General features: G+C 50.5%; 1 protein-coding gene across 1 annotated transcript in view; it reads right to left on the bottom strand.

Moving 5' to 3' along the window:
• Window positions 1-24,063, bottom strand: part of LOC136958027 (partitioning defective 3 homolog) — an 87,799-nt gene that overhangs the window by 17,786 nt on the left and 45,950 nt on the right. Inside the window, 2 exon segments of the mRNA XM_067252251.1 lie at window positions 2,428-2,724; window positions 9,782-9,910. Of these exon segments, the coding sequence (XP_067108352.1) occupies window positions 2,428-2,724; window positions 9,782-9,910 (426 nt within the window).

The following is a 24,063-nucleotide window of genomic DNA, read 5'->3' as shown; positions in this document are numbered from 1 at the left end:
CTCACAGAAACCAAAACCTCACTTGAGACTAAGACATGGACATGAGACATGTCTGCTCTTCAGAAGCTACTGCACTTGTTTAGGAATAAGGGAAAGGTGACTTGACGTAGCTGTGGAAGGTTTCATGACAGGGCAGGGGGATTTTATAGCCAGGCTGGACCAAGCACACCAGCAGGGTTACTAGAGACACGGGCTTCAGAGTGGAGCTTCTCCTCACGCTCCTCAAGACCTGACACAAGCTACGCTGTTTCTCCTTAGAATCCCAACTACCTTCCTGGTTTCCTGCCCATTCATAGATCTCAACTCACTGAGAGGAGATCAGTGGCGTTGTTCAGAAGGGCCTAGTTGATAGGATGTCGAGAAAAGCTGCCAGCAGCCATTCTTGTCATGTTTTCCATTTAAAGTAATTTTCGATCACAACTCTGTTCTTCCTGTGAAGATGGCTATTGATAACCAATTATTAAGATGCTCAGAGTTACAGTTAGTTATACATACTATATATTTGTTGCCATAAAGTACGTGACTACTAAATCGTCCTTTTAAGAGACGACCTTGTCACATGAGCTGCCAGCGCGGCAACAGCAAGGTGGACGGTGTTTTAGTGAGGGCAGCACCAGCAAGACCCCAGCACATGTACACACACACACACACATTACACACACACACTAGCACACACTGTATACACACACATTATACGCACAGTGTATACAAACACAAACACACACACTGTACACATACAGTGTCCCTCACATTGTACACACACAATTTCGTACACACTGTGTGCATAAACACAAACATGGCCCACTCCCTCCCCCCTCCCCCCACTCCCTGCCCAACCCCCCTCCCCCCTCTCCCCTCTCCCTCCCTGCCCCCCTCTCTGCCCCCCTCTCTCTTCTCCCCCTCCCTCCCTCCCCCCCTCTCTCCTGCTGATAGCACTGAAAGGCCATAAGCCCCAAGTGACAGCTGTCATTCAACACACAGGGTCTCACCCAGCTTGTTAATAACACAATTTATGAGCTGTGGAGAGACGCTGATCTCCTGACGTATCACCATGGCACCCGGGCCCCGGCATCGGAAATCCATACCATAATAATATGAAGGGGTGAGAGGGGAAAAGCATCACAAACTTGGTTAAAACTTTCGACATTGTGAGAATGGTACTCCACAGGAACATGAAGTAGGTTTCTTCCTGGAGTCGTGTCATTTCCTGTTTTCTTGATGCTGGTATAATACTGCCCCGATCACAGTGCCCATACAGAGACAACACTGTTTACGAAACAATCACCTTCCTGACACCGTGCGTATTCTGAAGCCTTTACGCAGACTGTAATCTGCTAGTCAAAGCGTCACAGGTGAATAACACAGGATCAAAAGCGCAGCCAGAACAACCCTCTCTAATCCAGACACACACTGTTCTCACAGAGATGCCTGGAATACGAACAGGCCTGGTGGCAGGTACCAGCGCTACCTGACTAAGACACATCACTGTATTGGTCACTCCATCAGTTACACTGAATTTGCAAAATGATATTTGCCTCAGTGGACCAAGATATATGGCTCTGTGGGTTCCAGCGCCTGTTTGTGTGTGTGAGAGTGACGTGTGTGGGATGCGCGGCGTGTGTATTTGTGTGTGTGTGTGTATGACTGATGTGCGGTGTGTGTATGTGTGTGTGAGTGATGTGCGGTGTGTATGTGTGTGTGTGTGAGAGTGATGTGCGGTGTGTGTGGGGGCACGGCAGGATTACTCCTGATCCTCGGAGGATAAAGACGATGCCGTCTGTTATTACATTTTCACACCCTGAGAATTATTGATGGCTTTTTGTTGTGTCTCAGCTGCAGAACGTGAACCATACAGGAGGCTGCAGAACATGAACCAGATAGGAGGCTGCAGAACATGAACCATACAGGAGGCTGCAGAACGTGAACCATACAGGAGGCTGCAGAACATGAACCAGATAGGAGGCTGCAGAACATGAACCATACAGGAGGCTGCAGAACATGAACCAGACAGGAGGCTGCAGAACGTGAACCAGACAGGAGGCTGCAGAACGTGAACCAGACAGGAGGCTGCAGAACATGAACCAGACAGGAGGCTGCAGAACGTGAACCAGACAGGAGGCTGCAGAACGTGAACTAGACAGGAGGCTGCAGAACGTGAACCAGACAGGAGGCTGCAGAACGTGAACTAGACAGGAGGCTGCAGAACGTGAACCAGACAGGAGGCTGCAGGCGGCATATAGGACGAGGGAACATCCAGACCTGCTATTTATTTCAGTTGTGGTATGTGTGTGTAACAAACACGTACACACACACGTACACACACACTATCATGGCAGGTCCTCCATTATAATCGAGGCCACAGTGAACGCCACGCTTATCAGCCGACGGTGCTCCGCGAGTGCTCAGACGACGGGTGGCAAACCCTACCTGTCGGCGGAGGGAGGTCGTCCGTTGCGGGGAGGCTTGTTGACCCGGGCGTAGAGAGCCTCCAGGGTCTGGTCCTCCCCCTGGGGAGGCTGGGGGTCCTGGGGGTCCTGGGGGAGGTGGTAGTGGTGATTGTGGAGGCTCTCCAGCTGGCTACTGTCCATGGAGGAGTTGAGGGATGCTATGCCAGCGTACAGGGGCTCCTCCTCAGAGCTGAAGGTGTGCTCCACGTCCTGGATCTCTGCGTAGTCCCGCTCCCTGGCCTGCTTCTCCTGGAGCTCCAAGCTCTTGGCCTGGATCCTGGAGACGGAGAGAGGGAACAGTGGGAACTGGACCATGACAGGAAGCAGACTCGGCTATACAGAGAGTTAAACACACACATATATATACACACACACACACACACACACACAGATATGTATATATATACTAGAGTCAGAGCAAGGGGAATGTTTGTGCTGCGGAGGAGTTAAAGGTCAGAGAAGCTCTACAGTAACTCAATATTTCATCCTGTTATTTGGGCTGGCTAACAGACATCAATGGGATCATTGAGTTGCAGAGGAAGAAGCCTCCTCCTTTGAAATAGGCCACTTGAGGTATCGACTAGGGAGGGAGGGGGAGGGAGGAGGAGGGAGGGGCAGGGGAGGGGGGATGGAGGGGCAGGGGAGGGGGAGGGAGGGAGTGAGGGAGGAGGGAGGGGGGTTAGGAAACTTTGTTGCTGAGCGCCGACAGACAGGTTCATGGACGCAAACACCCCCTCCCCCCCCCCGGAGCCAAACCGAGACGCCAGCCGAAATTCTCCTTCTCTGCTCGAGCAGGTCTACCAGGGCACCGAGGGGTCTCGCTGACCGCCCGTATTATCTGGGAAGGTTCTTCCAGAGTCTGGGGTGAGCCGGGCGGGAGCAGAGGCCCAGCAGGGGGTTCTTGCAGCAGGGGGGGCCGGCGTCCACAGCAGACAGGGGGGGTCCCGTCGATCTCTCCCCCGGGGGGTCCTGATAACGAGACCCCCCCCCCCCCAGCCCCCTCCCCCCCCCTCCCACCCCCCAGCCTCTCCCCCAGCCTTTCCGGACCACTTCCACACAACAGGCTCCTTTCAGGGTCTATCCTGTCGGACGGAATTCTGTGAATGCTTATTCTGTGTAGCGTGGATAACAAGACACAGACAGGCATCTGGATGTGTGTGTGTGTGTTGGGGGGGGGACAGAAGGATGACATCTCTCTGGGTGACCCTGGCAGCCACAGCCAACCAGACTGGTTACTTTTTCCAGATGTGCAAGCCCTCTGGTCGGACACACACACACACACGCTCACAGCCACACACTCACAACCACACACACTCTAACACACACGCACGCTCACGGCCACACACTCACACACTTACACGCTCACACACACCCAATCTGTGGGACTCCCTTGTTTCCTCGTTACCTCAGGCCGTATCTGACCTCTGACCTCCAGCCTGCTGTCCTTCAGAGATGATTGACAGCGTTGCCGTGGGTAACCAAACTGGGAATCCAAACTGCAGTACCTAGACAGCCCTCGCGAGTCCGTAGATTTTAATAATAGTAATCCCATTTCAAACAATCACCATTTCTCAATGCCAAAATAACCCAATTCATAACACATCTGAAGACCGGCTTGTTTATTTTTTGTCCATGAGAAATCTTACTTACCCTGGCATTAGAGGCAAAATGAGTTTTTGATGCGATTGTGTTCGTATGATGTTCCACATTCGCTCATCTATAAACCTCTCAAGACAGTGTGTTGGCATATGCACCAACAGTAAATAGAAAGATGTCTTCCTTGTGAGGACTCGCACGCTGAGACAAAGTAAACACTACACTGATTCCCAGCACACTCTGCTTTTGGCCTTTGCCAAATCTGATGTCAGATGTTTGCCAGTAAAAGCCCACAGAGCTTTCAGGGGCGGCAGGTTCAGGGAAAGCCGCCGGGACCAAAACCTCCGCAGGCATTTGATGGTCTAATCAAATTCATAAAGAAGCAATATTGGCATTTTAGATGAGCTAATGGCTGTGGCTAAACCAGCGACACTGGCTCACACACTCACACACACATGGGAAATCACACACAGAAATACTCTCATAATGAAGCACATACGCACATTCAAATCCAGACCTCACACGCACACACACACCGTAATCCCTTCCAGGAGTAATGGTGCAGTATGTTGTACACGAGGGAAAGTCCAGCCCACAAGGAGAACATTATCACTGGAGCCCCTCATGCTGCTCTCTCTCCTTCTCTTACCTCTCCTCTCTCCTCTCCCTAACCTCTCCTCTCTGCTCTCTCCTCTCCCTAACATCTCTGATCTCTCCTCTCTCCCTAACCTCTCCTCTCTGCTCTCTCTTTACCCACTCTCTCTCCTTTCGTTCTCTCCATCTCACTCCTTCCTCCTGTCCACAGTGCTCCTGTGTGTTCTTCCAATGATGTGTTTTGTTGTAATGAAGGTAACAGACGGTAACATAAAGATAGTATTAGCACCGGAGAGAAATAGAAAAAGAAAAGGTATATAAAGGAGAATTTCAAGAACAGCGTTTGTAGCTGGAAGGCAGTGACAGATGAAAGGTATGATCCTGTCTCTCACAGGCGACATCAAGCTGAGGTTTCACTGAGGAGGTCGTAGGAACACAGTTCCCTCCCACTTCCTCCTCGTAATGATGCAACTTCCTGTCCTCAGATAGTGTGACCCACACCGTCCGGATCCAGGGGCTTATGGGTAAAGTAGTCATTAGAGACTAAGTGATGTCTTCAACCAAAGCCAGACAGAGGCTAAACAACAGCAGTCCACACCCTGTTTCTCTTCTCTGTTTCCTCTGAGGAACATGATCCCGTTAAGCATTGTCATCAGGTAACAACGTCTGGATCCACATCTGTCTAGTTCAATCATTCAACCTTTACACAAACTTCTTTGGAAAGTAGTTTGACTAAAAACTATCCAAGGCTGTCTGCAATATATATAAATCAAAAACAATGTTATTTTCTTGCTTTTATAACTAGAGCGTTTGGTTATAAGACACAGTTCCACAAAAGTGTCACAAATAAATAACTGAAAGAATAAATAAAACGATGCCAATTATTCCAGCCATAAACACACAGCAATTATCCCATCATATACAAACCACAGTGGAGCGATATGCTAATGAGAAGCACTCAGCATGAAGTTGAGAAACAAATCAAAGATGTTGGTGGAGTTAAAATGAAGTGGGTCTTCCAGTAAGGTGCCACACTGACATGCCTCAGGGCCCTTCCTCTTACACCCCCCCCCCCCCCCACACACACACACACTTTATCTCTATTTCACACACACACCCTCCTCGGCACTGAATAAGTCTCACTGTTTATCTGACAACACTCTCAATCTGGACTCTGTTGTTCCGTATGACTGTCAATGTTTAATCAACCCTTGGGAGAGAAGGAGCACGTAATGAGAAGAAGCAGACTGCACTCTCTCATTCTCAGCCTTCTCTCAGATAGTTAACTTAAAAACAAGAAAGAAAAAAGAAAGTTAAAAAGGAGGCCTGTTCAATATGCATGTGTGCGCGGGCGGATGAAACAAAACTCTCCAGCTCCCTCCCTCAGACGGTGTACATATGTAAGACTTCTCTTTGCCTCTTTACGTGGAAGCCAGTTGTGTTTGCACCTGCACACGAGGACCCAAGTATTAGACCCGAATCAAAAGCGCAAACAAGATCAAAGGCACATGGTGCACACTGACATTTGGAGCGAGATAAGTCTACGGTGACACCTGCCTTGAAAAAGTGCAGCTTCATCACAATCAGGACAGTAAACTTTTAGCAATAACTATAATTAGCATGCTGTATGTATTAATATAATTACAAATATAATCTGTCTCGCAATCAGACGGTTTAGATTTTTGTCTGAACTTGTATGCTAATGACGGCAGACATACAGAGATATGTCACCAAGGGCCTGAAGGAGAATGAAACGCTTTGATAAAGAGGAGCTATATGGATAATTAGTTAGCGCCACAATCACTGTTCTGGAAGAAGACTAAATACGGGGCGAGATAATGAACAGCATTTCCTTAGCACAGCTGGGCCGAGCAGCACCTGGTGACTAATTGCAGACAATCTTACGAGTAATGCTGGGAGCGTTTTGTTTTTGGATTGTAAAGGAACAATCATGCAACTGCTAATAAGCTCGAAGTGGCTGGTTGGTTTAGTCTACTTGTGTTCCTTGTTTTCTGCTTCACCTCTCTCTCTCCTTCTCTCTCTTTCTCTCTCTCCTTCTCTCTCTTTCTCTCTCTTTCTCTCTCTCTTTTTCTCTGTCTCACCTCTCACACTGTCTTTTAATCTCTCTCTCTCTCAATGTTTGATGGACGCTGTGTAGGGCTCATGCCATAATTACTGAATAATAAATCACCGTACTTATATCCCCTCCACTCCCCCTCCAATCAGAGATGTTGTTGTTGTCCAGGTACTCCCTGTGTGATCCAATCAGGCGGAGGCAGGACGGTGTAAAGGCCAGAGCAGCGGCGGGTGACAGCGAGGGCAGCTGGAGGAGGTCAGGGGTCTCTGGACAGGGCTGGATGGAGCGCTGAGGAGGGGCGGGAAATCGGCTCAACGGCGCAGCAGCTGAGTTGCTAGAGAGGTTTCCGGCGCTGATGAGGACAGAGGGACTGGAAGTGTGCTGGCTCAACGGCAGGGCGGACTGGGGTGGTCTGGGGTGATCTGGGGTGGACTGGGGTGATCTGGGGTGGACTGGGGTGGACTGGGGTGGACTGGGGTGGACTGGGGTGGACTGGGGTGGACTGGGCAGTGGTAGCGTCAGTAAGAAACTCTCAGCTCTACTCTCACTCCTGAACAGCCGAGGTGAGGGAAGCTGTTGAGTCTTGTGCTGTGCCGCAGCAGCAGAGAAAATGAATCTTTCTCACCGTTATTCAGACCCGCTAAAAGCTCCTGTCAAGAATGAGGGGGGGTGACTTGAATGACAGTTGTCCCTAGAGTGGGGGTGCGAGGACCGGAGGGGTGGAGGGGAGGAGAGCTTTGGGACAGAGGACCAGCCCGAGGTCCCAAAAATCACTCCTGCGGCAAGCTGTGTTCGCAAAATCCCCCCCCTTCTCCTTTCAATCCATAATTTCATAACTACGTGCCGAAGTGCCTGTCTCCATGGTACCCGTGTAATCAATCAGGGCCCGTTTGCCTTTGAGCGAGGCCAGCGACGACCAGATCCAAAGATCCACCCCTGGGAGGGGCGGGGGGGGGGGGGGGGGATGGGGGATAAACAACAACGCCAGAGAGAGCAGCTCCAGAGATAATGGATTTCCCGTCCGCGGCTCTCCCGAACCGGGTTGCCGTCTAGGGGGCAGCAGGGGGGTCGCTGGGCGCTGCGGCTGCTCATCCAGGTAGGAGGCTTGGTTTATCATTACCAGGGAACGCTTCCCTAGGGGGGGTCCCTTTCCATTAACGGGGGGGGGGGGGTGGGGGAGTGATGGGATGGGATTTAGGAGGGGCTCCGCAGGGAAGGGAGGGGGAGATGTGGCGTGTCTCTGATGGGAACTCTGGCTCTGGTTTTACACGAGCAGAACGAAGACAAGCTCGACAGGGGGAGGAGCTGCTGTGTCAGGCTGCAGGCCGAGAGAGAGGAGGGAGGGAGAGGTAGTGGGGGAGAGAGAGAGAGAGAGTGGGAGAGAGAGGGACTTTGGGGAGGGGGGGGGGGGGGGGCAGTGAGGAAGGGTGAGAGAGGAGTGACATGTGGACAGCATGTGATGTTACACTGTATCTCCACAGCCCAGTGTGTCTGGCTCTGCCGTTTGCGTCTTCTTTTTTTTTGTGGGTATGGAAGACATTCTTCTGGAAATGTGCTGGGCCAGCCAGCCAGCCGGCCAGCCAGCCAGCCAGCCAGCCGGCCAGCCGGCCAGCCAGCCAGCCAGCCAGCCAGCCGGCCAGCCAGCCGGCCAGCCAGCCAGCCAGCCGGCCAGCCGGCCGGCCAGCCGGCCAGCCAGCCAGCCGGCCAGCCAGCCGGCCAGCCAGCCAGCCAGCCGGCCAGCCGGCCAGCCAGCCAGCCAGCCGGCCAGCCAGCCAGCCAGCCGGCCAGCCAGCCAGCCGGCCAGCCAGCCAGCCGGCCAGCGACACAGGCATCCACAGTGAAGAAGACCCCAGTGTGTGACAGTCAAGCTGGCCGGGCTCTTTGAAGACTCCAGATGTTCCATTGAAGGAGAGGCTATTGTGGAGAGAGGCTTGTGTGCTTCCGACAGCCTCCTCTCCTCCCCTCCGCGTGGGGAAGAATAATATCAAGCCCATTGATGCTTTTCAATTAGCCTTCATTACCAACAGCAGCTTGATAACAGAGTTCATTTGGCTTTTTAGCAGAACAATAAACCCAGCAGAGCATCCCAGTCATTCACCATGCCTCGGATATAGTCTCCTTTACTGGCGTGAATTAAACAGGGCTTGTGTGTGAAGAATGAGGCGCGCGGAACCAAAATAAACATGTCCGTCTATTCACAAGGAGGTTTGAAGTCCACACACCAAGGGACAGAGCACAGGCAGTGAATTCCTGAGCGATTAACAACCGCTCCTGCCAAACAAAAAGCAAAATGGCGGGCCACATTGATTCTACAATTATAATGAGCCAGCCATTCAATCAGTCAATTCCCCAGAGACCTACTAGGGCCATTAGCAGGTCAGGTCCATTCAATGGCACAAAGCAAAAATAATCTATAAATGATCAATTTAATGTACCGGTATAAAAGTCGAGCCCTTTCACAAATTGACATCTGAACGCTTTCCCAGAACTTCCTTTAGCTTCGCTCGCCATTTCGTTAATTAGCTAGTTTGCTCGTTTTCCAGCTAGCGCCGTTCTGTTTACCCTGCTGAACTGCTGAGGCTGTTAGCATGAGGCCCGTCAGGGCGGCCTCACCGAGGCTGTGTCAGGGCGGCCTCACCGAGGCTGTGTCAGGGCGGCCTCACCGAGGCTGTGTCAGGGGCGGCCTCACCGAGGCTGTGTCAGGGCGGCCTCACCGAGGCTGTGTCAGGGCGGCCTCACCGAGGCTGTGTCAGGGGCGGCCTCACCGAGGCTGTGTCAGGGCGGCCTCACCGAGGCTGTGTCAGGGCGGCCTCACCGAGGCTGTGTCAGGGCGGCCTCACCGAGGCTGTGTCAGGGGCGGCCTCACCGAGGCTGTGTCAGGGCGGCCTCACCGAGGCTGTGTCAGGGCGGCCTCACCGAGGCTGTGTCAGGGCGGCCTCACCGAGGCTGTGTCAGGGGCGGCCTCACCGAGGCTGTGTCAGGGCAGCCTCACCGAGGCTGTGTCAGGGCGGCCTCACCGAGGCTGTGTCAGGGCAGCCTCACCGAGGCTGTGTCAGGGCGGCCTCACCTCTCCTGCTCCACACTCGTCTGCAGCTTCCGGCCCTCCGACGCCAGCGGCTCCTCGCTTTTGGACTTCTTGGATCCCTTCCGCTCCATCTTGTCCCCCGGACGCTCGTCCTTCCGGTTCTTCCCAAACCTGTGCAGCAAAGAGGGGAAGGGGATTAAATCGAGGCCCAGGCTTCATGCATACTAGGCCTATCCCAGGTCGGTTTCCCTCCTTCTCTCACTATTACTTTCTCTCTCTCTCTCCCTCTCCCTCCCTCTTTCTTTCCCTCTATCTCTCTCTGGACTCTTTTTTCTAAGAAGCTTAGTGGAAATATTCTGAAGAAAATTAAACTGTCAAAGCCTGTCTCAATCTTTTGGGTGTTTTGTATAGGTGTGACAGCTGAGGAGACCGATGCGCAGTGCCTTCTCTTTTCAAGGAATAACTTGACTCTAATAGGAAAAACAATCCTTTCTTATACTATATCCCATGTCAAATGAAATGTCAATAACTTGGAGATTTCCCTACCTGCCAAAACAACCTACATGAACTAAACTCGGACGCATTCCGAAAGTAAATTCTGATAAAGTAATAGGATGATACAGCCTGTGATAATAAAAAAAATATATAAAAAGTTGAGATGAGCTTCCTCCTCTGCTACCCTGTGAGGTTTGCTCAGGGTGACGAGCAAGCTGACAGCTTGTGATTTAGCCTTGAAGTAGAGACAGCACACCGCTGGAGCTCCGCAAGGAAGCCCGAAACAACAAAGACTTTCTCCGGCGTCATGTGACTTTTCTCAGCAGCTCTGCAGACTTCAGAACGTTCTGGCGACGGGGGCGACAGGACGGGAAGCACAGAACTGGAACTTCTCCGTCAGCTTGTACAGGAGGGTGAGAATAACCAGGGCAGATGGTGCTAAATTCCCCCGCTCCGGCCCCAGGATGTGTAAATGACTGAAGACTCCACTGCCGTCCTCGACTCAGAGGTGTGACAAAATGATGAGAGATGGATGCAGGGACGTAAGGAGACGGCTTTGACAAACTGCACCGCACTGACTCATGCAACAGACATTCACTCTCACACCTACACATATATATTCTTATGTATATCTGTGACAGCACAGTGGGGGGACAGTTTCACATTAAGATGTCATTTCCTGTCCCTCGTTCACATAATGGTACCAGCTGTGAAGGAACTGAAATCAGCCAGTGGAAGGATACAGGAAGTGACCAGGAATTCAGGAAGTACACAGCATGGTCAGTTTGAAGGCCTTTTATAGACATTAGCACACATACCCACACACACACATACATACCCACACACACACACACACACACACAAAGGTGTGAAGTTGCTGCATGGACACATGGGCTTACTGTCTAACTGCTGTGATGCTGTCATCGTTTCCCCTTTTAATTTTTTTCCTTCAAAATGTTTTGGAGGTGGAGAGTGGAGGTATTCTGACAATAAATTGACACAAACATCTGATGGGATTGTTTGGACAAGGCAATAACAGCGTGTGCCTGTGACTACACAATAACAGCGTGTGCCTGTGACTACACAATAACAGCGTGTGCCTGTGACTACACAATAACAGGGTGTGCCTGTGACTACACAATAACAGGGTGTGCCTGTGACTACACAATAACAGCGTGTGCCTGTGACTACACAATAACAGGGTGTGCCTGTGACTACACAATAACAGCGTGTGCCTGGGACTACACAATAACAGGGTGTGCCTGTGACTACACTATAACAGCGTGTGCCTGTGACTACACAAGACTCAACATGGGGAAACACAATCACTAAAGAAGGATTGGATTTTCATCGACTTTATCTTTCATATGATAACTCAATATTCACGCATCGCACACATGAACATCGATTATGAAAATCCACCATGGATTTGTAGAAAAACATCTAATTTCTTTAGCTGACTGTGGAGGGGAGTTGGGTATCAAACTGCACACCAGCCTGGCTGCTCTCTCGCTCTCTCACTCTGACCACGCTTTATTGGACAGTTTGAAAACTTTCAGTTGGAATCGAAAGAATGACATGAGGCGGGATTGACTTAGGGCCACTTTGGTGAATGTATTCATGAAATGGGAAACCTCTTTTCCCCACCATGTTTATTATTCCCCTTAACATTTAAAGGAGCCCGTTTCCCTGCCCGCTGCCCGCTGCTGCAGTTCAACTGCAATCTCCAGAATGGAGCTCTGCCTCGTTCAGATGCTTTGCTATGGTTACGTAAGAGCCAATAAGAAGAGAGGAGGCAGGAGACTCTGTCAGAAAGATAGCATACATTACCTGATTAATTAATCAACAAATGGTCCGAATGTGGCATGAAGCCACTGCTATGGGAATACTAATAACAAGAGCTGCGCTATCTATCAAAGAGCCAGGTGACAACTCACTCTCCTCACTTCAAGGACTTTCATTAACTCTCCCTCTGAGAAACACCTTCCCTTCTTCCTCTTCCTCCCTTCCATCTTCCCTTCCACGCGTAAAGGAGAGAGGAGGGAGGACCGAGAAACATTCAACCTCCTCTTCCTCCCCTTCCTCACGTGAAACATACCTCTTCCATACTCTCCATATGAGAGAGGAGGGAGGAGGGAGTAACACCAGGCAAAATCCTCTCATCTTCTTGGATCAACATCAGTAAGGCGGGGTGATTTGTCACGGTGAACCACATTAGGGATTAAGCTCTCTCCCAGAGCCGGGGGGCGGCTGGTGCCCATATGAGAGGCTGGCCCGCCAGGCCCGGGGCCCCAGAAGAGGGCCCTACCAGGGCCCCACATCAGAGCAGAGGAGGGGAACTGTGGGTATTACCAGGGCTATCAGCCGGCCAGCACGGCGCTAGCTGGTTAGCAGGGCGCCCAGCTCAGAGCCTAAGCCAGCGGGGACAGGACCGTGACACGGGATTAGAGAAGGAACTGTAAACAACCACACACACACACAACCACCTAAATATATCTTCAAAGTCAACATCTGCAGTAGGGAAGTTACAACCCCACATGCCGTGAGTAAACGCGGTGCGGTATGTGTTGTGTTGCTATGGCGAGTCGTCATAACTTGAGACTGATATGACACTTCTTAATGAGGAATCGTATGAAAACTGTATCAGTCCAAAATCAACCATCCTCAGACTGTTTGTGTAGTTACTTGACTCTCAGGCACAAAACATGCAGTTAGCAGTGTGTGTTGCATGACCGCATGTGCATGTTCTCCTGTTGACTATGCTGAGTCATGGTGAAAAGGTGACTCCATAATTGTGCCAAAACATGTCTAGACAGTGCCTCATCAGCCACAAGCAATGATATGTAGTCTGACTCATCTCTCCTCCTCCTTCTCCTCATCCTCTCCCTCCATCTCCCCCTTCCCCTGCCTCACCTCCCCCTGCCTCACCTCCTCCTGCCTCTCCTCCCCCTGCCTCTCCTCCTACCCCTGCCTCTCCTCCTACCCCTGCCTCTCCTCCTACCCCTGCCTCTCCTCCTCCTGCCTCTCCTCCTCCTCTTGCCTCTCCTCCTCCCCCTGCCTCTCCTCCCCTGCCTCTCCTCCTCCCCCTGCCTCTCCTCCTCCTCCTGCCTCTCCTCCTCCCCCTGCCTCTCCTCCTCCTGCCTCTCCTCCTCCCCCTGCCTCTCCTCCTCCCCCTGCCTCTCCAACTCCTCCTGCCTCTCCTCCTCCCCCTGCCTTTCCTCCCCCTGCCTCTCCTCCCCCTGCCTTTCCCCCCCCTCCTCCAGTGAGCAGTGCAGTGTAATGGGTCGTGTCCAGTCAGCTGTCTCACCACCACCAGGACAGCAGTGACGAACACACCAACACCTGCACCTGATGAACACACACACGCGCACACACACACCTACACACACACACACACACACACACACCTAAACACACATGCACACACACACGCGGTTAGGGAGTTGGGCTAGTAATCCAAAGGTTACCGGTTCGATTCCTGGCTGTGGAAAATTATGTTGTGTCCTTGGGCAAGGCACTTCACCCTACTTGCCTAGGCGGGAATGTCCCTGTACTTACCGTAAGTCGCTCTGGATAAGAGCGTCTGCTAAATGACTAAATGTTAATGTAAATCTCTGATGTGCCGTCCAAACAGGCATGTGTCCTTGCATCACTCTTCCATCACTCTTCCATCACTCTTCCATCACTCTTCCATCACTCTTCCATCACTCTTCCATCACTCTTCCATCACTCATCCATCACTCTTCCATCACTCTTCCATCACTCTTACCTGACACAGGACGACCTAATGAGATGCATCAGATCTCCTGCCGTAAAAACACAATGAACTGCCCTCAGTGCACTGGGAATGTGACATAATGAAGGCTTTATGAAATATCTATTCTACCGACTTGCGTGATTTACACATCTACACTACATATACCGTCTAGCACACGGGACAAATCAGATGGATACGAGTGCAATCAATCACAGTTCGATCTCAAAGGGTTAAATCACAACCCTTCATCATCTTGTAAACAACACAGTAAATTACCGACCTTTACACATGTCAACCATCACACGCCCAGGCCTCATTCCAACCAGTTCAGACTGTGTAGGAGACAGAGCCAATCAGAAACCAGTTCAGACTGTGTAGGAGACAGAGCCAATCAGAAACCAGTTCAGACTGTGTAAGAGACAGAGCCAATCTGAAACCAGTTCATACTGTGTAGGAGCCAATCAGAGAAGAGCACTGAGTCTTTCTGGCAGAACCGGACAAGCAGGAATAACAGCATCTCCAAAGAACAGAAAAGCACTCAATTATGCAAAGCCTCAATTAAAATAATTATGGTTTACAATCCCCTTTAAACTGTGGAGAGATGTGAAGGAAGATAATAATGTTTTTACATTTCCTCTCTGAGTTCTGTACAGGCCTGCTCACTGAAGATATGGCCTTCATAGAAAAGAGTCTTGATCAAATGGAAGATAGTTGACTTTGGTCCCAAAGCAACTGTGTTATATGTGATGGGTGACCAGCAGTTAACTTAAATCATCGCATCTAAAAGCAGAATTATATGAACAAAAGTACAGGTTGAGCATTATTTTCTTAATCCTGCAAACAAAATGGACAGGAGAGTAAAGTGTGTGTATGAATGTGAGTTAGCTTTGAGGGGATCATTTCAAGGGCACAGAGATCCTTCTGGTTTATGCTCCGCCAACCTGAAAGTTAATTCACATCTCGGCGGGTGAGGCCCCCTATAGGCGGGTGAGGCCCCCTATAGGCATCTGACTCACTGCCTGAGTATGCCTGTTTCTGTTACAGCCAGGGAGAAAATAAATTACACAGCCAAAGTCTCTACCAAAGACTCTGACTCTCTCTCCCCCCTCTCCCTTCTCCTTCTCTCGTGCCAATTTATGTATAAAGCAAAACTGGAAAAGAATCAAGAAGAGCTTGAATTGGTCTCCCAGCAGGTAAAGAAACTTCTAACAGGTAAATCAGAAGATAAGGTCGAGTGCCAAACATGTTTCTTCCCAGATTGACGAGGAGCTACCTGGGCCCAGCCCACACAGAACCTGAAGAACAGCTTGTTAGAGAAAAGGTTATCTCTGCCTTGTGTGAGAGAAGCAGTTTGGGAAAGACAGAGAAGGAGAGAGGGGTGGAGGAAAAGAGACAGAAAAATTAGGTTCGGTGGGAGGGAACGAGGAAGAGAGAGAGGGAGAGAGATAGGGAGAGAGAAAGAGTTAGAGAGAGATAGATGGAGAGAGAGAAAGAGAGATAGAGAGATGTGACCCGTCCATCATTAACATGTTAATCCTGGTTCTGAGTGGGCAGACTGGTTGTGATGATGTTCGTTCCTCTAGGGTCCTGCTGCACCTGCCTGGTGTGGAAAGCAGGAGGACTACTACAGCTGATGTTCCCTCGTCACCACAGCTTCTCTCCCTCCCTCCATCCCTACCCACCTCCCTCTCTCACCCCCTCCATCCTTATCCATCTCCCTCCCTCCTTCCCCCCCTCACCACCTCTCTCCCTCCCTCTCGACGATTATCCTCCTCTCTCCCCGTGGATCTCATTATCCACCAGACCTAACGTCAGTCAGCGCTTTCCCTGCTAAATCAGCCTGAACACACACGGATGCGCACACACACACACACACACAGATGGTTTCTTACACATGGAGCTACGACGACACAACAAACCATATTTCTGAATAGGACAATGAACCTCGAGTTCATGTCAAGTGACGACAGGGAGTCCATGAGCTGACTGAACGGGAAGAGGTAATTGAGTGAGTCAGGTGGCTGAGCGGTTAGGGAATCAGGCTAGTAATCTGAAGGTTGCCTGTTCGATTCCCGGCCGTGCCAAATGACGTTGTGTCCTTGGGCAAGGCACTTCACCCTACTTGCCTCGGGGAGAATGTCCCTGTACTTACTGTAAGTCGCTCTGGATAAGAGTGTCTGCTAAATGACTAAATGTAATTCAACTCTTTCAGAGCTGGTGTGAATATATTGACCAAGGCAGCCCTACAGAGCCTTCCAGAACCAGGTAGACTCACAACAAGAGAGAGACAGATAGAGAGACAGAGAGTCAGAGATAGAGACAGGTAAAGAGACAGACGTGAAAGTGGATAAAGAGAGAGACTTCAGGGTAAAGCCTGCTTGCTTACAAACCCCGCAGGGAGGGAATTTTAAAACCAATAAAGTAGAGCAGCCAGTGTAGGTCAGAGCTTGTGGTGAGCCAGGCAGAGCCTGCAGGCTGGTCCGGCCTGCTTAGAGTGGTTCTGAACAGAGCCACTGTGGACTAGGAGTGGCTGTTACCTCTCTATCTCCACCACAACACATACTCTACTGTATGCACAACATATACTCTACTGTACTATCCTCTCCTTTCACTGCGTGAAAAAATATTTTTTGAAAAAGGTTTTAAAAAATGTTTTGAAAAAAACAATTAACTTTTGGTTGTCGTGTTGTCTGAAAAAATATTTAGAAAAACAAGTAAAAAAAAAGGTTGAAAACATTTTCGAAACAGTTTAGTAAAAAGGTTTTCCAAATTTTGCACAAAAAATCATTTAAAAAAAGTTTTCTAAATAACGTTTCTAAAGGTTAAATAAAAAAATCTAACAAAAGTTTTACAAAGGTTCGAAAAATATTTTTCTAAAACGTTTTGGGGAAAAAAATCATTTCTATAGATTACAAAAACATTCTTTACTTTAACTAAAAATGTCTGGTCAGTCCTTCAACTTTTACTAGCGTCTTTTTAAACATGAGTATTTGTACTTCTATGGATGTGTGTACTTTTGCCATCTCTATCCACCACTGGTCCAGTCCTGCTCCACCCCCCAGGGAGTCTGGCACAGCAGGTGTGTGTGTGTGTGCCTACCACCAGGGTTTGTGTATCTCTTATTTTAAGTGTGTGTGTGTGTGTATTGGAACCACAAGAATAACTCAACATTCCATATCTCACCCAGGGACGAGGAGCAGCGACATGATTGCCTTTAATGTTTCCTATAAATCACAAAGCGTGTGTGTGTGTGTGTGTGTGGGGGGGTGGGAGGGGGGTATGTGTGGGCGTGCGTGTGTGTGGGCATGTGTGTGTGTGTCGGAGGGGGGGGTGTGTGTGTGGGGGGTGTGTGGGCATGTGTGTGTGTGGGGGGCGGGGGGTGTGGGCGTGTGTGCGCGCAGAGCGGAGCAACGTGTACAATCAGTTTCTCTGACAGTCGTGATTAAAGCCGCTCATTAAATCCCGTAAACAGTCCAACAGCCTCCATGCAGACTGGCTGGTCCAGGACACAATGTATGTCCAGGTGGTCCAATATGAAATCTTCACGTGAAGGACAATCGCAATCCTTCGCTTGTTCAAGCCCCCCCCCCCCCCCCCCACACACACACACACACACACACACACACACAGGAGGGAGTGCAGATGACCAGCGCTAGCTCTGGGGGTGCTAGGTGGCGGATGCATGTGACCTAGATTCTCCTCAACCACATCCTTAATGGACCTTTTTGATCTTCCTGAAAGAGATGGAGCTCAGCTTCCCTCACAAACACCTCCGCAGGAATTTCAGCAGAGTAGAGAGGGAGGGAGGGAGGGAGGGGAGAGAGTAAGAGGGAGAGAGGAAGGAAGGGAGGGGAGAGAGTAAGAGAGAGAGTAAGAGGGAGAGAGGAAGGAAGGGAGGGGAGAGAGTAAGAGAGAGAGTAAGAGGGAGAGAGGAAGGAAGGGAGGGGAGAGAGTAAGAGAGAGAGAGTAAAAGGGAGAGAGAGAGAGTCTGCGGGAAAGAGAACAGTAAGCTTTGCTCACCTCAGAATCCATCTTTAATGATTACAAGTGCAACCCCACTGCCTGAGACTTGCAAACAGCAGGCAAGCACTGCTAGGATACACACACACACACACACACACACACACACACAGCAAAACAACACATGCATATGGAATCTACCTGGTGTGAGAAACTGCCAGACAGACATATCATATGACATTCAAACTTTTCTAAAACTGTAACTATTTTACAAAGGCTTCCTCCACAATGCAGGATCACTGCTGATGAGGCGTGTCACAGACAGAGTGCAGGGAAGAGCTAATATGAGTCATGATTATTGTCAAGTATGGGAGAGTACGTAGAGGACACACACATGCACACACACCACATGCCTTGCACTGTGTGTGTGTGTGTGTGTGTGTGTACAGAGGGAGCTGGCAGGGTGACAGGCAGTCTGCTGACAGGGTAGAGGAGAGATCTACCAGGATCATCTGGGAAGAGAGATCAGCCTTGAGGAGGGGATCTACTGCTGAGGGGATGAGTCTGGGGAGAAGAGACACTGATGTGTTTCCCCTGCTCTGCTCCCTCCCTCCCTCCCTCTGCTCCCTCCCTCCCCCCCTCTCTCTCCCCCCCTCTGCTCTGCTCCCTCCCTTCCCCCCTCTCTCTCCCCCCCCTCTGCTCTGCTTCCTCCCTCCCTCCCCCTCTCTCTCTTCCCCCTCCCTCTCTTCCCCATCTGACTCTCTCCATTTCTGTCATATGCCAGATAGAGCCCAATTAAGCCTCCTTCATGACAAACAGGGAGTAAATCCCATAAAAGGAGCTCTGAGTCTCCGACACCCTGAAAGGAAAACAGATCAGAGGCTGACGAGGGAGGGAATGAGGGGGGAAGAGAGGAGGGGAGAAAAGGAGAGGAGGGGAGAAGAGGAGAGAGAGGAGGGGAGAAGAATCTCACCTTTACATGCTAAACACATGTCCATGTCTTGACTGTACTGTGCGCGTGCAAGACCTTGGCTTTAATTGGCCGGCTTTGAAGGAAATCAGAGCTATAATTCAACACTGATTGATATTATTACCGCCATTTCAAAAGCAATTTTTACCTTCCCCTCATGGCGACAGGAAAGGTGTGCAGGATGAGTGTGTGAAGGCTGACTGGAAGATGAGGAAAGGTCACTTCCAGTTGGGACTTCATTCCATGTTAAGCCTGGAGGACTGAGAGGACTAGCAAAGAGCCCCTTCGTGTGACTGTACACACACATTTACATATCACATACAGCACGGAATAACAGCTCCCCTCCGCTATGGATTCACCCAGCGTGTTCTGCAGCCGAATCCCAAATCCACCTACGTGCATATCCAGGGTTTCCCACAGCACTTTGCAGTTAAGACGGCCGCCTAAGCAACACACGCCTGCTGCCTTAACTACCTAACTACTATCATTATTTTTTTTACAGCGATATACGCCGTTGTCCTGTTTTCTCTTCCATTCAAAACAGTGACCAAAGCCAGTCTCCCTTCTCTGCAGAACTCGTCAGCACAAACTAGTCCCCCCCCCGCATTATTCTATCGCACAAACTAGCCCCCTCCCCCCCCCCGTCTGACGGCAAACCCCACACTACCACCTTAACTACATTTACATTTAGTCATTTAGCAGACGCTCTTATCCAGAGCGACTTACAGTAAGTACAGGGACATTCCCCCGAGGCAAGTAGGGTGAAGTGCCTTGCCCAAGGACACAACGTCAGTTGGCATGACCGGGAATCGAACTGGCAACCTTCGGATTACTAGCCCGATTCCCTCACCGCTCAGCCACCTGACTCCCACTTAACTAACACATTTTCTGCGGGAAACCCTGATATCACATGACCCCTTCCCTTCCAGTACAATACACCGTAGGGTTTCCACTAACTTCAGCATTTCTAGAAGGCTCATCGCCGAGTGCATTAGTGTTCCATTTGCGCTGTTTAACAAACAAAATGAGATCACTAGTGTTTTTAGATCTCCATAATACAGCTTTGTTGTGTTCTCATTATTTCAATATCCAACTCTTCTGGGAATTCCCGTGCTTTAATAGCCTTTCGCTACGATTGATCAAAGGCATCGATGCAGAACTGAAAAACAACAGCAAAGTGGAATCAAAGTGTGAGGAAGTGGGAGAGAACACTCGTCAGGAAAGAAGGTCAGGGTTTACGGATGGGATTTGTTATTACAACGTTAACAAACACTAGATGGTTCCTGTCTAGGTACCAGCAGAGAGAGAAAGGGAGAGAGAGATACAGAGTGAGAGAGTAATATTGACGGTGAGAGAGAGGGAGAGAGTGGGTGATGGTGAGATAGAGGGAGAGAGTGAAAGTGTGAGAGATAGAGTGAGAAAGTAATATTGAGGGTGAGAGAGGGAGAGAGTGAGTGATGGTGAGATAGAAAGGGAGAGTGAAAGTGAGAGAGTTACAGAATGAGAAAGTAATATTGAGGGTGAGAGAGGGAGAGTGATGTTGACACTCACACTCTCTCTAACACACACGCACAGAAACGAGAGTAGTCTGTCGATGCCACCTCCATCCACTCCAAATCAAATCAGAAACTCATAGACCTCACTTTATCGCCACAAAGCATCTCTCCCCAAACAGAAGCTCCCCTCTCGCGTGACACGCAAACCCAAATCTGCACTTACTCTCAACTTCCCCCAAATACTTTTTGTTTGGGCAGACTGTATTGTTTTGGCTGGATTAGGACAGATGCTGTAAGCTTCTCAAATTTGTAAATCATGTCTCTTGACTGGCCCCCTGCAGTGCCCAGGAAGTATGATTGACAGGAGAGTAAAAGGTTGTTACACACATGCACACATTTGCACGCACACACACACGCTCTGACAGGACACAATATTTGGCGTATATTTTGCTGAGCCTGTGGTTTGGGCTCACTCCTAAATGACCCCTTCAAAGCCTCCAGATCAGTGGTTTCTGACAGGGTAAGAAGCTCTCCTCTAAGAAGTTGCCGTGACAGTAAAACATCAGAAACCTCGGTACACACTTAGCCAGATTAAAAAGAACATGTTTTCTTTCACTGCTTTATCTTCATGATCAAGCTCCAATGTTTGGGAGGATTATAAAATAAAATCGTATTTGCGTGGACCTTCTTACCAGCGGCATCACAGAGGGCATCATGTCAGTTTCTGTTTGGGCAGACTGTATTGTTTTGGCTGGATTAGGACAGATGCTGTAAGCTTCTCAAATTCGTAAATCATATCTCTTGACTGGTCCCCTGCAGACCTGCTGCAGACCTGCAGAAGACCTGCAGCAGACCTGCAGCAGACCTGCAGCAGACCTGCAGCAGACCTGCAGCTCGCCAACCTGAACCCACAAGGAAATCCCCGGAACACACTCGAGAGAGATAAACGGTAGAAACCTCGTGAGGAGTCGTTCATGCGGCGGGCGACGCAGCAGAACAGGCCGTTACCAACCGTCTCTGCTGTTCATTGTTCACCAGAACATCATAAACGTCATATGCTGCTGCTGTTGTCGTCGGCGACGTCGCTACTCACCCGTGACCGCAAGCAACACAACAAAGCCATACGGCAGCTAACCTCCCCCCATGGTAACGGGGCGTTCTACAACCATAACCTGGGATGTGTCACGTTGATGTTGTGGTTGACTCATTACCTCCCCTCAGTGTCTTCCTGTAGTTCCTCCTAATGGAAAGAGGCTGTCTGGGCACCTTCACACAGCTCTTATTACATTATGGGATGCAAAGCAGCCCACGCATAAGCAGCACGATTACCACGGTGACGGACTCCTGCAGCTGTCACCGCCTGCTTATGGGAGCAGCTAATTGGGGTTTCTGGGTAAAGTGTAATAGAACGCTGTGTGTGTTGTGTGAGAGAGAGTGCGTGTGTGTGTGTGTGTGTGTGAGAGAATGTGTGTGTGTGTGTGCACAATATGTGTCAGTGTTGTGTGTGTGAGATGTGTAAGTGTATTTGCACAGTATTTGTCTGTGTTGTGTGTGAGAGAGATGTGTGTGTGTGTATTTGCACAGTATGTGTCTGTGTTGTGTGTGTGAGAGAGTCTGTGTGTGAGATGTGTGTATGTGTGTATTTGCACAGTATGTGTCTGTGTTGTGTGTGTGAGAGAGTGTGTGTGTGAGATGTGTGTGTGTGTGTATTTGCACAGTATGTGTCTGTGTTGTGTGTGTGCATGTCCAAAGCCGAGCTTGTGTCCGCTTTGCACAAGGCAAAGGCTAATGTGTGTTGGGTTAGCATGCTAATGCGTGTGTTCCGTTAGCATGCTAATGCGTGTGTTGCGTTAGCATGCTAATGCATGTGTTGCGTTAGCATGCTTAATGACTCAGGCAGCTTCCCTAGCCTCAGATGTTAAGGCACCCACGCGAACCAGAGGGGGATCATCTGAGATAAAGCCCGTACAACATGCTCCCTCTCCAGGCACGCTAGGCTAACAAGCTCCTCTCAGAACAGGGCTTCTGTGGTGTGGCACGATACCACACCCATTATAACTCAAACTCCCCCTGACAACTAGATACTCAAGCACGCTCTCTCTCTCTTTCACCGTCTCTCTCTGCTACTCTCTCACACAGCAACGTTTGACCCCCATCCCCCTGGTGTGCGTCCATGACATCTAAACATAATACAGATTGATGGATGAAAAGCATCCTCCTCCTTCCTCCCCCCTCTTCCTCCCCCCCTCCCCCCTTTTCTTCCTCCCTCCTCCCTCTTCCTCCCCCCTTTTCTTCCCCCCTCCTCCCCCTCCCCCAGTGTGTCCATGGCCCCGGGGCCGGGAGCTCCCTCAGGGACGCCACTGTGAGGCGTGCCACTTATCAGATTGGCAGGGAGGGGCGAGGTGGGGAGGGGAGGAGTGGGTGGGGAAGGGGGGATGCTTTGCCAGAACACATTAACACATCCGGATCATCATCAGCAGCACACACACGCACAAGCAGGATGGATCCTAGTTGTGCCGTGACCAAGCGTGTCAAGCAATCCTCCTCTTCCTCCTTCTCTCCTCCTCCTCCTCTACCTCCTTGCTGCCCTAGTTCACTTGAGTGCACATGCTCCCTCTCTCCCTCTCCCTCTCCCTCTCTCTCTCTCCCTCCATCTCTCTGCTCGGCAGACGCCACCCGCCCCTCGCCCGCATGCTCCCTTTACCACGGCCCAGCATGCACTGCTTCAGCGCCCATGGACACAGCGAGCCCGATGCACGCGTGCACGCTCGACTCTATACGTCTACCAAACATGAACGCCCGCCACACACACACACACACACTCTTAGAGGCACATCAAAAAACTGAAATCAGAAAGGAGAAAAAGTAGTGTGTGTGTGTGTGTGTGTGGGGGGGGTACATTCAGAAGATAAACAACATCTAATTACCTCTGAAAAGAGCCTAGGCCCTCTGGGCTCTATCTGCCCCCATCCCTGCCTCCCCACCCCCCTCCACCTCTCAGGGCAGCACGCTGGGCTGATGAAGGGGGGTCCTGGGTGTGCTTGCGTACCAACAGGCCCTGGGGTGGGCAGTGGACGGCTAAACAAACCTGATGAGATCAGAAAGTCCCCTGCCCCCCTCCCCCCTCATCCCCCCTGACATGAGATACACAGTGGTCATCAGAGTAATGCCTGTCCGGAGCAGTACGCCTCCTCGGGGCAGCAGGACAGCACGGTGCTAAAACAACAGTGGCGTGCTGGAGCCGGCCGCGCCGGGGAACGCTGGCACGCAGGCAGGAAGCCAACGCCACGCTCAGGGGAACAGGCGCATGATTACGCCTGGGTCCCCATGGCAATGACACCACAGACTCATCCCTGCGTTGACAGAGTGAGATAGAGAGACACGAGAGAGAGAGAGAGAGAGAGAGAGAGAGAGAGAGAGAGAGAGAGAGGTAGTCTATCTTAACATCTTAACAGTGCAGCTCTTAGCTGGTGCTTCAGGCACAAGTCAGCCCATTTTCTTTTTCCATCACGCTCCCTCACACTTTCTGTCCCTCACTTTATCGCCCTTCTCTCCTTCCCCCTTCCATCACACCAACCCTTTCTATCACAGTCTCCTTCCTCCTCACTCGTTATCTCTCACTTCTCCTTCTCTACTTCCTCTCATC

This window comes from Osmerus mordax, chromosome 15 (genome assembly GCF_038355195.1).
Source record: "Osmerus mordax isolate fOsmMor3 chromosome 15, fOsmMor3.pri, whole genome shotgun sequence".
Taxonomy (NCBI): Eukaryota; Metazoa; Chordata; class Actinopteri; order Osmeriformes; family Osmeridae; genus Osmerus; species Osmerus mordax.
Note: the sequence above shows the minus strand (reverse complement) of the source record. Positions and strands in the feature narration are given on the sequence as shown.